This window comes from Muntiacus reevesi, chromosome 6, assembly GCF_963930625.1.
Source record: "Muntiacus reevesi chromosome 6, mMunRee1.1, whole genome shotgun sequence".
Lineage (NCBI taxonomy): Eukaryota > Metazoa > Chordata > Mammalia > Artiodactyla > Cervidae > Muntiacus > Muntiacus reevesi.
In genome coordinates this window covers 28,636,427-28,650,074 of record NC_089254.1, presented here as the reverse complement: position 1 = coordinate 28,650,074, position 13,648 = coordinate 28,636,427, and the positions used below count along the sequence as shown (strand labels likewise).

The 13,648-nt window shown below is 35.9% G+C and overlaps 1 protein-coding gene across 2 annotated transcripts in view; it reads right to left on the bottom strand.

Moving 5' to 3' along the window:
• Positions 1-3,980: 3,980 nt before the first annotated feature.
• SP4 (Sp4 transcription factor) overlaps positions 3,981-13,648 on the bottom strand; it is an 82,753-nt gene continuing 73,085 nt past the window's right edge. For both annotated transcript variants that reach the window (XM_065939404.1, XM_065939405.1), the window contains exon 6: positions 3,981-7,382. In XM_065939404.1, the coding sequence (XP_065795476.1) occupies positions 7,135-7,382 (248 nt within the window). In that variant the 3' untranslated portion in view covers positions 3,981-7,134. The remainder of the gene's footprint in view (positions 7,383-13,648) is intronic.

Sequence of the window (13,648 nt, the reverse complement as noted above, 5' to 3'; positions counted from 1 at the left end):
AACTTCTATCTATTGAACACTATTGTGTCAGGGACTTGAGAGTTACCTTAGTTAATCCTCTTAACAGACCTGAGACATATTTTTTTCCATTTTGCACAAGAGGAAAAGAGGATGAAGAACTGGTAAATAATTTGCCTAGGGTTTTGTAGTAAGTGGCAGAACCAGGAATCAAGTTCACACTCCTCAGCCTCCCAGTGGATGGTATCTGTTACATGGCTTTGCTTTCACCAGGGTGCTTGACCCTCTGCATTGCAAGCAAGCCTTTACCCCCATGGCAAGGATGCATCGCCAACTCTTACCTGTCTGCTGCAGTCTTCGTTTTTGGTCCCTCCAGGCTAGTGTGTTTCAGCCCTGGTCCAGTCAGGCTTAGGGTTCATCCCTTTCGCTGACCCCTCTTCCTTCAGTTTCTCCTGATACTGACCGGCAAAGCTTGCTTCACTTCGTTTTGCTCAGACATCACTTCAGGAGGCTTCCTGAACCCCCTAATTATAATCCCAGCCCCAGCACTCCTCACCTCTAGCTTCCTTGTCCCCCTTGCCCTTAGCACTTTCAAATGTGCATGAACTCTGTGAAGGCAGGGGATAGGGCTCTTTGTCTTATTCTTGGTCTGACACCTGGATTACCTGGTACAAAATAGACCTTCAGTACTCACCCAATGAGTGGAGACTCAAAATACAAGCCTATCATTCATGGCTATCATTAAGTCCTGAAGCAAATTAACATCCAGAAGTAGGAGGGCTAGATAAACATGTAGTTTTATGGAAACTATTGATAAGGTTTTTGATCAATAGCTTATTGATATGATAGTTTTATGAAACTATCAGTTCACTCACTCAGTCATGTCCAACTCTTTGTGACCCCATGGACTGCAGCATGCCAGGCTTCCCTGTCCATCACCAACTTCCGCAGCATGCTCAAACTCATGTCCATCGAGTTGGTGATGCCATCTAACCATCTTATCCTCTGTTGTCCCATTCTCCTCCTGCCTTCAATCTTTCCCAGCATCAGGGTCTTTACCAGTAAGTCAGTTTTTCGCATTAGGTGGCCAAAGTATCAGAGCTTCAGTTTCAGCATCAGTCCTTCCAATAAATATTCAGGACTGATTTCCTTTAGGATGGACTGGTTGGATCTCCTTGCAGTCCAAGGGACTCTCAAGAGTCTTCTCCAACACCACAGTTCAAAAGCATCAATTCTTTGATACTCAGCTTTCTTCATAGTCCAACTCTCACATCCATACACAACTACTGGAAAAATCATAGCTTTGACTAGATGGACTGTTGTTGGCAAAGTAACGTCTCTGCTTTTTAATATGCTAAGTTGGTCATAGCTTTTCTTCCAAGGAGTAAGCGTCTTTTAATTTCATGGCTGCAGTCACCATCTGCAGAAACTTGGGAGCCCCCCAAAATAAAGTCTCTGTTTCCCCATCTATTTGCCATGAAGTGATAGTACCAGATGCCATGATCTCAGTTTTTTTAATGTTGAGTTTTAAGCCAGCTTTTTCACTCTCCTCTTTCACTTTCATAAAGAGGTTCTTTAATTCTTCTTCACTTTCTGCCATAAGGGTGGTGTTATCTGCATATCTGAGGTTATTATTTCTCCCATCAACCTTACTTCCAGCTTGTGCTTCATCCAACCTGGCATTTCAGCATATATGTTAAATAAGCAGAGTGACAATATACAGCTTTGATGTACTCTTTTCCCAATTTGGAACCAGTCTGTTGGTACAAATCTTTTATACAGAATTTTAGGAAATGTGTGTTTATTTATGCCTATCTGTATTTCTTGCAGTCTTTCAGCAACTCTAAAGACAAAGTAGTTTTATGTGGAAGCTTGAACTTCCCAACCCAACCCAAATGTTATATTAATATATATCTAAAATTATATTTTCTCTATATATGCACCTAATTTTATTAAAATGCATACAGGAAACAAAAATCCCATGGATTATGTTTTCCCTGAACAAAAAAATTTCAAACAATGCCACAATTAGGCAAAGGGATTATTGTTCATTGGAAATGCATCTACTGTTTCATTGCAGTACAGTATTTTTAATGAAATGTTTCAAACACTGCAAGCTCATGTGAAAATTTTGCTTAACTTTCACCGAATTTTCCTGGTTGAATTCACAAGAGAATGTACAATGTACTTAAGGCTTGAGCATTTGTACCTAGCTGTGGGCAGCATAGTGATGCATGATTTATCATGAAAATACCTTTCCTAGTTAAAAAAAATAGATTTTATGTCAGTACAGTCCAATACAATATATGTAATTTGCTAACTCATTTGCTAAATCAAATGCTTATTGTAAAAGCTGTTATATATATGTACACACTTACATAAAGTGCTTTTCTGGGCTAAGGTACTATGAATAGCATATTGATTCCTTTCTCTTTAAACAGGAAAACTTGATTACTAAAATTCTGAAATCCAGAAACCCTATTAATTGGAACATTTTCCTCCAGGAGAAATTATCCTAGCATTTGCCAAACTATTACCTTAGACAAAAACAAATATTTGTATGATCTTCCTTCCTTCATTTGCACTTGAGATCAGCTTCAGGCATCCATAAATAAATTCATTGTGACCTTCAAGGAAGAAGAATATAGCCTAAGACATACACTAATTAGCAACTTTTAGAAGCACTGAATACCGTGTCTAAAAAACTCTGCTACATAATTACAAAGTTGGCTGTGTGTGAACTAGACATTAGCTCTTGGGCAGTAAATACAGTAACATAAGTTAGATGTACTGAAGAATAAAATATTTCATATGTTTTGCACATATCTGAAGTCTCTGCACTCTTTAAGCATCTGAACTTAATAAAAAAAAAAAAGCAAGCTATACAATCCTTTCTTGATATTTGAAGTTATCATGAATAGCATTATAAACTATACCATATTATACAGTTACACTTAGAACTGCTTCAACTTTCCTAACTTATTATATCAACAGTTTTATGTAGGATAAGGTAAAAAGCACTACTTTTTTAGTATTTTCTTTGATTCAGTCTAGGTTCCTGGTTGAGACTGCAGTTCCTAGAAGTCCAAGAATCAAACTGGCACTACCACATAAGAAGTTTACTACTTGCATTATCCCTTTTATATAGTATCATCCTGATGCTTCCAAATGTGAATTTTTCAAATAACTGAAATACATTTCTAGTTTGATTCAAATATTTTGAAAAATTTAGTAAGACCTCTTTACTGGTCATTTGCCAGAGTAAAATAAATCTGTTTTTTGATTCAGGAACTGTTAATAAACATATATTATTACACTAGCCATGTATTTAACTTACAGTTTTACTATAGAAGGCATCTACCCAAACACAATGTAGGCCCTGATTAATACAGATGTAAAAAGAATTCTTGGCATCCTGTGGACCAAAGTATTAATACTTACCTGCTGCCTAATATCCTCTGCTCCTCACATGATGATATGTAATATAGCCTGGGTTTGGAAATCTGATAACTAAAGTTGTTATAGCAGTACTTTATTATGTCAGTTAAGGTTCTGTATGAGATTTGCAGAGGTCTCCCAAGAGGAAAAGCAAATAGCTTTTGCTTTTAGACTGTGGCATCTACATGGCATGCATTGCTTCTTACTGCTTCTGTAAGCTTAAATAATATTTTAATTATGTTTTCGTTTTCAGCTCTTCCTACAATTTCCTAACATTTACTGCTTAAAAATATCTAAGTAAAAAATGTACCTAAATCAAATTTTAATTTCCATAAATGTCTAGAGCAATGGCTACAAATTAACATGAAATTTGAATTGGTGTTCTTTGGTGATATGTTCAGAGAAATGGTGACCATATCTTAATACTAGGAATTATGAAGAGTTGCCAATACATTTTCTAGTGAGAACATTACTTTCCAGTGTTCATCGTTATAAGAAGGTTGATAGTTCAAACAATTTATTGCTGCTTTATAGTATACATAATTAAATGAAGAAACATGTTAAACTCAAGGGAATTTTTAATAGGTTACTTGCAATTGTTATTGCAGGCAACAACTTGTACATGATTTTATTTCCAAATCCACAAAAAACAAATTTTATACAAATCAGCACTGTAAAAATGTCAATTACAGCCCCAGAGGCTTTGCTGGCAGAATAATTGTCTAAATTCTAGGATATGGGAAACAAGTTCTTTTCTGGATTCATCTTTTTTTTTTTTTTTTCCATTTTTTTTTTTTTTTACAAAAAAAAAAAATTTACAAGTGAAATGTTACTACAAAACTTTTTATAAGGAATTTTTGCAAAACATTTACATTTTACCATCAACTATTTCTGTTTTAAAATCATTATGTAGATTTAATACCCTATGCTGCACATCAATTTATGTGGGATGACAACTTAGTGACATGCATAAAAAAACACCACAAGGCATTAAAATGAAGACTTAAATACAAATATTGTTGCAATAAAACAGTTATAAAATTGAAAAATAGGACCTAAACATCATGCTTATCTAAGTTTGACAAATTAACTTTTTCTCCTAGATTACACACTTTTATTACTGCTCTCATGAGAGTGTGATAAATAATGACTTAACATCAAGTTCTAATGTAATCAGCAACACATACACAAACCTAACCAAAGAAAGTATACTGTAAGAAAAAACTATTCTAACACTGGAGTTCTACCATGATAAATACATAGCTTTGCACTGATAATTACAATAAAGAAAAGTTTTATAACAGTGGCAAAGGGAATGAACAGTGAAATGTCATTAAACAAGACTCTACTGCACATCTGTGCCCTATTACTTATAACAGCTATATCCCACCGAGTCAAATAAAGGACATTGAAATTTACGATTCTTATAAGACAGAAGAGTGGATTCAGAATGGTTTGCAGAACAGACTGTCAAAATATTTGTAATTTCAGTGGTGAAATGTGCACCTGCTAACACAAATTAATATACTTTATATGCTATAAAGCTATCCAGATTCAGTTTGTTAAATTTATAATAGGCCTCATTGTTGATTAAAAAATAACTTCCATTTCTGAGGCGCATACATAGGTATGCATTAAAAACGGTTCATAGAATAATGGTGCAGAGAGCTCACACTCAGTATCAACAACAACAAAAAGTGTCACTCTGAGGAAACATGATTCAAACATTAGGAAAGTTTCTTTGCATAAAAAAATTTATAGCACTGATTGTGTAGCATAATGATAGATAAAATATATATTTGATGTTTCAGCTCCTATATAATAAAATTAAAATTAACACTACCAAATGCTCCTCTGTACCAAACAAAACAAACTGATTCTGATGTTTTAAAGCCAGATACATCAGTTGTTAAGAGTACATTAAATAAAATATACAAAACAATTTACAAAATCCAACTAAAATTTAAAGACTTTGTTACAAGTCTACAAAAGCTTTAAGAAACTTGAAATTTATAACCACAGTGTAAAAATTTTTTTTCCTTTAATCTCAAAGCTTTTTTATACAAACTGAAAGCACAAAAGACCTTCAGTTTTATATAACGCTACAAAGGGCTGGCCTAAAGTGTACATAGTGTAAACAGTGATCATTACAGTATTTCTCCTTCATCAAAAATACAAGAAACATCACAATTTCGGAAGAGAATTCGCATGAGTAGTACTTTTCCTGAAATAATAGAGAATGTACAAGAAAATAACATACACCTATACTCAAACAGTCCCCAAACTAATGGTGTTAATTAACCAAGTAGTTAAAAACTTCAGTTTTCAAATGGTGAATTCCAACTGCATTATAATTCACTGTAAATATATTTTTAAATATGAAATATCTTACTAATATTTAAGCTACTGGCATACTCCAAATTTTTTTATATGAAACTTTTGGCCATCTTTCCTATTAAGATCCTTGTACAAACAATGAAATACATTTATTTCTTTAATCACTTATAACTGACTGATATTTTTAAAAAATACTTCTTGTTTCATAGCATCACATCTGTTATACATTTGTTAGGATGTCTTCTTAAGGAAAATTCAGTTACTGGCATAACATAAAGACATTACTGTGTTATAAATTCTTAATCAGCCTCTAAAACAGTGCTAGAAATAAAATGGGATTGGCTAATTTTTAGCAAAGAGGAAAACAGAAATTATAATGTAGTTAAAAGATAATTTTCTGCTGGCCTTAAAAAAAGTGTGATAATTCTTTCTTTGGCTACCAAGTCAAAGCATAAAGAATTTTGCACATTGTCAACTCATATTTACAGAATATGAAACTACAGGACAATTTAAACTCTATGCAAATATTTCCAATATAAACATTTAAAACGAACTTTGTGGTTCAACCTAGTGTTAGGAATATAATCAATCCTAACTTCAAAACCATACCTGTTAAGTTGCCTCATTTTATTTTTCTGAAGCTATTATGAGTTTTGTTTTAACCATTTTCCCCCCAGTATTTTCCTATGGTTTCAATCTAAAATTTAACCTAAGGTTTAGCTCTAAGTTCCTCTTGTGTCTCCAAATGGAGAAAGTAATTCGATTTCACTGATTGTCTGCATACGCACTACTACAATGTAGTGGTAATAAAGATCTGAGATGCCTCTCAGATTGTTTTTGGAACTTATCTAATTTAACTGTTGAAGAATTTCTAATATTTAGAAAAGACGGCCAAAACTATTTTCAATTCATTTTCCAAAAATCAAGCTAAGGAAATAAAGCATTATCTCTATCATCAGTTAACTATCTGTTTTCTGTAATATTGGGGGAAAAAAATCCACATAAGTATTACTGACTGAATTTATAACAAAGTACTTTCAAAGAAAACAAGTCCAATTAAGGTCCAGTCTGCAAACTACTGAGGTCTGTCTTTTTAAACATGTTAACACATGATGTTAAGAGAGGGGAAGATTCAGTTTAAAGATTATGTGATCTATCTCCGAATAACTACAACGTACATAATATGGAGGAAATACTTTTCTGTTTCCAGTATATCAGTTTGCTTTTGTATTTTAAAAAATTCAACACTTCATGTGCTGACCCCAAATCCTGGAATACTTAAAGAAGCCAAGAATGAAACCATGATTTCCTACTCTGTAATCCACTTGGCCAGCCCATTTCCAGATTTTCAAAGGTGTGTAAACTTAAGTGCAGCACTAGAGGTCTCTATTATAAATAACTTCAGAATTCTTCCATGTTGGTTGAAACATTGGGAGTTGCTGGGTTTGAATCTTGAGAAATGGCTGCAACTGTGACAATTCTTGGGGAGCCAAGCACCTCTGTAACAGATGAGTCCAGTTCTCCGGAGGTAACAATGGCAAGAGCTGTCCCACCACCTTTTTTATTCTGGTGCGTTTTGACATGTTTGGAGAGATGATCACTCCGCATAAATCTTTTAGAACATTCCGGACATTCAAATCTCTTTTCACCTAAACAGAAAAACAGTAAATTAAACAGCAATTCACTTTATCTAAATGAAATTATCATTTAAAATAATTTCTCTTCTGGTCATACTACACTTTTAACTTTTCAACAGTTGCAAAATACTTTGTTTCTATTTCAAAATGCCACCAAACACCCAGTGCAGTATAGGAGAAAAGTCACATGACTGGGAATAAAAGACTATGTTAAAGTCCTGATTCTGCTCAGAACTGAAAATAAAACTGTTTCCTCAGTTTCCCTATCTACAAAATAAGAAGGTTTCTAATAGATGATCCAGTTATAACTGCATAATATCAAGGCTCATATCCACTCTTCCTTAAAAACTATTGTCAAAGTTTTGGACATAACGCCCAGAGGCAGGAAATACCTGGAAACTACTACAAATAAAATCAGTTAATAATTTTACAGTGTACTGAGTTTCTTCACAAGGTAAAAAATGAGAGTGGGGCAAACACTATATTTCAAATTTAATATAGTTTTTAGATCTTGCAGAATCAGACTGTTAGGTTCTGGTAGACACAGTGATCCTTAAATGTTCTCTCTTTAAGTTATAAGACAGTTCTACTGGAAGTAACTACTTCTGTATTTTAGAAAAAAATGATTCCATTTTTATGTATAATAGGCAGGGGCACATAAAAATTTAGTTAATTGATATATCATGACATTTATAATGGATAAACTATTAGTTTTATTGGTCTCCTTAAAATTATTAGTTAGAGGAAAGAAGCACTATCTTCCCAGTCTGATAATAGAATTTAAGAAAATAAGAAAATTCAATTCAGCTGACTTCTTTTACCTGGCCCTGCTTTTGACTGACCAATAGAAAAATCTACAGGTTCAAGTGTCAGATATTATCCCCTCTTCTTTATGTGTTTGTTTTTATTTAAAAAAGAATTGCGTCTGATTCACTGAAATTTCCTTTCTCTTCTCATAGAAAAATTAAGTGAATGGATAAACTCCTTAAGGAATAAATAAAGCCAGTTAAATTTTAAGGCAAAATGACTAGCATTTTATGAATGCTAACACTCAGGCAAGGACCAAAAAACAATTAAATGAGGGTTTGTGTTTAGGATCAATCTTGAACTCCTTTATCTTTCAGGCTTCCCATTTTATTTCAAAATAAAAATTCAAAGTGTACAAATTTAAAAGCTGGAAGAAATTTAAAGGATCTTATTTTACATTTTCATTTTATAGGTAAGTTGAGCCTCAGAAATTCTTTTGCTTGGGAATCATCCAATTAATTAATAAAAGGGCAGAATTCAAGACACCTGATTTCTAATTCAGGTATTTTGTATTAAATCACCTGTGGTAGAGACCTCTGTTCTTTTATAGCAATGATAACCAAGAATAATCAGAAAGATATCAGGTAGTGATGGCTTGAAGGCATGAGCTTTATTCAGTAAATACTGAATCAATGGGTGACCAACTTGCACACACTGGCTGTTTAATAAACATTTGTTAGCTGTGGTATTTATTCACGAACTCAGTTATTTTTCAAAAAGTATTAGACTGGTGCAAATGTAATTGCGGTTTTGCGTTGTTGAATTTTGCCATCTGATACTAGAATACATTTTTAAATAAACGTAGTGACATTATACATCATTTTAATGTGCATTTCTCGCTTTTTCTTTTTGCTAATGTCTTATTACTTACTGTTTATATTTTAGACTAGACAAATGATGTTTGACAAAAAGCAAATTTGAGCGATTTTCTTATTCTAGTTTAAATGGGTAGTAAAGCATCAGAGACAACTCATAACATTAACAACGTGTCTGGCCCAGGAAGTGCTAACGAACACACAGTGCACCGGTGGTTCAAGAAGTTTTGTGAAGCAGATGAGAGAGCCTTGGAGACGAGGGGTGCAGTGGCTGGCCCTCGGAAATTGACAACAGCCAGGTAGGAGCAATCGTCAGGCTCTTAAAACTGCACTGAGAACCTGCCGAAGGACTCAACGGCGACGTTTGAAACAAATTGGAAAGGAAAAAGGAAAAAGCTCGATAAGTGGGTGCTTCATGAGCTGACCGGAAATGAAAAAAAAAATTGTCACTCTGAAGCACCTGCAATGCAGGAGACCCTGGTTTGATTCCTGGGTGAAGAAGATCCCCTGGAGAAGGGTAGGCTACCCACTGCAGTATTCTTGGGCTTCCCTGGTGGCTCAGCTGGTAAAGAATCTGCTCGCAATGGGGGAGAGACCTGGGTTTGATCTCTGGGTTGGGAAGATCCCCTGGAAAAGGTAACAGCTACCCACTCCAGTATTCTGGCCTGGAGAATTCCATAGACTGTATAAATAAGTCCACCGGGTTGCGAAGGGTTGGACATGACTGAGCAACTTTCACTTCATTTTTCTTATTTTACACAACAACAAGGAACCATTTCTTGATCGGATTGTGATAAGCAACAAAAAATGGATTTTAGACAACTGGTGACGACCAGCTTAGTGGTTGGACTGAGATGCTCCAAAAGTACCTCCCAAAGCCAAATCTGCACCAAAAAAAGGCCATGGTCACTGTTTGGTGGTCTGCTGCTAGTCTGACCCACTACAGCTTTCTGAACCCCGGCAAAACCATTACATCTGAGAAGTATGCTCAGCAAATCTATCAGATGCACTGAACACTGCAATGCCTGCAGCTAGAACTGGTCAACATAATGGGCCAAATTCTTCTCCAAGACAATGCCTGATATGCATGTTGCACAAACAATGCTTCAGAACTTGAGCAAACTGGGCTACAAAATTCTCCCTCATCTGCCACTTTCACTTGAGCACTCACCAACTGATGCTTCTTCAAGCATCTCAACAACTTTTTGCAGGGATAACGCTTCCTCAACCAGCAGGAGGCACAATACTTTCCAAGAGTTCGCCAAATCCTTTCCAAGAGTTCACCAAATCCCGAAGCATGGATTTTTATGATACAGGAATAAACAAACTTACTTCTCATTATATGTTGACTGTAATGGTTCCAATTTTGTATTAAAAAAATGTGTCTGAGCCTAGTTATAATGATTTAAAATTCATGGTCTGAAACCACAAATATGCTTGTACCAACCTAATATTTGTGTTGCTCCAACACAATATTTGGAACAACTGCAGTATGACAGGTATTGGTGATACAAAAATGAACAAGTCAGAGTCTCCAACTTTAAGAAGCATCCACTATCTTGAGGGAGTCATTTGTTAAGCACATGAAACTATTGGTAAGAAAAGAGACAGGAATTCAAGTCCCCAGCTACTCAGTACCAAACTCTAAGATAAATGAGAAATGAAGGGGACATGGTTTTTGTGTGGACTTTCTAGTCTACTCCCAAGTGGTGTTGATATCCAATTAATTTCAAGCAATAAAAGTTAGCTAGAATCTCAAAATAAGTAAATTATGTTGTACAATTCAAGTATCATTAGGGGAATGACATTTCAGTTCATTAACCTTTTTCTACAGAAAAGTGTATCTTCTGTGGTGTAAGAAGACAATTTTCTAATTTCCTACCTCTCTGGCAAACATTATCATTATACTTTATAAAATATAAATATAAGGAGAGACAGAGTTCTTACACTAACTACAGTATCTTTTTTTGTATTTATATTTAGATTTCATTAATTATTTTAGTAGGGTTAACACTTATACTTAATGCAACTAGTTATCAAAACTGTTGATATTAGTTATTGATACTTACAGTGAGCAAAATGCCCCAACTCCCTAAAAAGACGCCTGTGCCCTAACCCCTGGAATTGTGCGTACGTTTCTTTCCTTTTTTAATTGTAGGATAATTGCTTTACAGGCTTTTGTTGTTTTCTGTCAAACCTCAACATGAATCAGCCATAGGTATACACATGTCCTCTCCCTCTTGAATCCCCTACTAAGATGCCTGTGTCCCAATCCCTGGAATTGTATATACATTTTATCACATGGCAAAAGGGATGTGACTAAGTTTAAAAAGGTTAATATAGAGAGACTGTTCTTAATTATCTGGGTGGGCCCAATCTAATGACATGAGTTCTTAAAAGCAGACAGAGCTCTTCAGCTGGAGTCAGAAAAATGCAGCAGGAGAAATTAGAAGTGAGAAGAACCTGACCTGTTGCTGCTGGCTGGGAGTGGGGATGGGGGTGGTTTCCACATGGAAAGTATGAGAAGGAATGTGGGTCACCTCCAGGAGCAAACATTAGCCCCCACTGACAGACAGCAAGGAAACAAGGACCAACATCCTACAACAGTGAACACTGAATTTGATTGTCAGTGTGAATACGTCTGGAAGCAGATGCTTTCCCAAAGACTTTAGTTGGGAACATGACCCACTCATCACCCTGATATCTTGTTTTGGTTTTTTTTTGCTTTTATTTATATATATATTTTCATTTACTTATATTCAGTTCAGTTACTCAGTCGTGTCTGACTCTTTGTGACCCCATGAATCGCAGCATGCCAGGACTCCTTGTCCATCAAAAACTTCCGGAGTTGACCCAAACTCATGTCCATTGAGTTTGAGATGCCATCCAGCCATCTCATCCTCTGTCATTCCCTTCTCCTCCTGCCCCAATCCCTCCCAGCATTAGGGTCTTTTCCAATGAGTCAACTCTTCGCATCAGGAGGCCAAAGTATTGGAGTTTCAGCTTCAGCATCAGTCCTTTCAATGAACACCCAGGACTGATCTCTTTTAGGACAGACTTGTTGGATCTCCTTGCAGTCCAAGGGACTCTCAAGAGACTTCTCCAACACCACAGTTCAAAAGCATCAATTCTTTGGCGCTCTGCTTTCTTCACAGTCAAACTCTCACATTCATATATGACCAATGGAAAAACCATAGCCTTGACTAGACAGACCTTTGTTGGCAAAGTAATGTCTCTGCTTTTTAAGATGCTGTCTAGGTTGGTCATAACTTTCTTTCCAAGGAGTAAGCATCTTTTAATTTCATGGCTGCAATCATCATCTGCAGTGATTTTGGAGCCCCCAAAAATAAAGTCTGACACTGCTTCCACTGTTTCCCCATCTATTTGCCATGAAGTGATGGGACCAGATGCTATGATCTTAGTTTTCTGAATGTTGAGCTTTAAGCCAACTTTTTCACTCTCCTCTTTCACTTTCATCAAGAGGCTTTTATATTGGTTGGAGGCTAATTACTTTACAATATTGTAGTGATTTTTGCCATACATTGATATGAATCAGCCATGGATTTACATGTGTTCCCCATCCTGAACCCCCCCCCTCCCCCCGCACCTGCCTCCCCATCCCATCCCTCTGGGTCATCCTAGTGCACCAGCCCCAAGTACCTGTCTCATGTATCAAACCTGGTCTGGCGATCTGTTTCACAATTGATAATATACATGTTTCAATGCTATTCTCTCAGATCATCCCACCCTCGCCTTCTCCCACAGAGTCCAAAAGTCTGTTCTATACATCTGTGTCTCTTTTTCTGTCTTGCATATAGGGTTATCATTACCATCTTTCTAAATTCCATATATATGCGCTAGTATACTATATTGGTGTTTATCTTTCTCGCTTACTTCACTCTGTATAATGGGCTCCAGTTTCATCCACCTCATTAGAACTGATTCAAATGTATTCTTTTTAATGGCTGAGTAATATTCCATTGTGTTTATGTACCACAGCTTTCTTATCCCTTCGTCTGTTGATGGGCATCTAGGTTGCTTCCATGTCCTGGTTATTATAAACAGTGCTGTGATGAACACTGGGGTACATGTGTCTCTTTCAGTTCTGGTTTCCTCAGTGTGTATGCCCAGGAGTGGGACTGCTGGGTCATATGGCAGTTCTATTTCCAGTTTTTTAAGAAATCTCCACACTGTTCTCCATAGTGGCTGTACTAGTTTGCATTCCCACCAACAGTGTAAGAGGGTTCCATTTTCTCCACACCCTCTCCAGCATTTATTGCTTGTAGACTTTTGGATAGCAGCCATTCTGACTGGCGTGAAATGGTATCTCGTTGTGGTTTTGATTTGCATTTCTCTAATAATTCGACACCCTGATTTCAACTTTGTGAGATGTTAAGCAGAGGACTCAAGCTAAGCCTACTAAGGCTTCGGACTTAAATAGCTACATAAAAAAGTGTGTTTTAAGCTGCTAAATTTGTGATAGCTTGTCTTGGGAGCAGTAGAAAACTAATAAAGATATAATCTTGAAAAAGGTAAAGCACAATTCAAAAAGTAAATTACAGTTGATCTATAATGGGTCAAGATCTGTAAAATATCTTCAAGTATCAAAAGCATGTCAAGAAGAAATTTCAAATTTCTTTTTGTCTAAGAAAATCT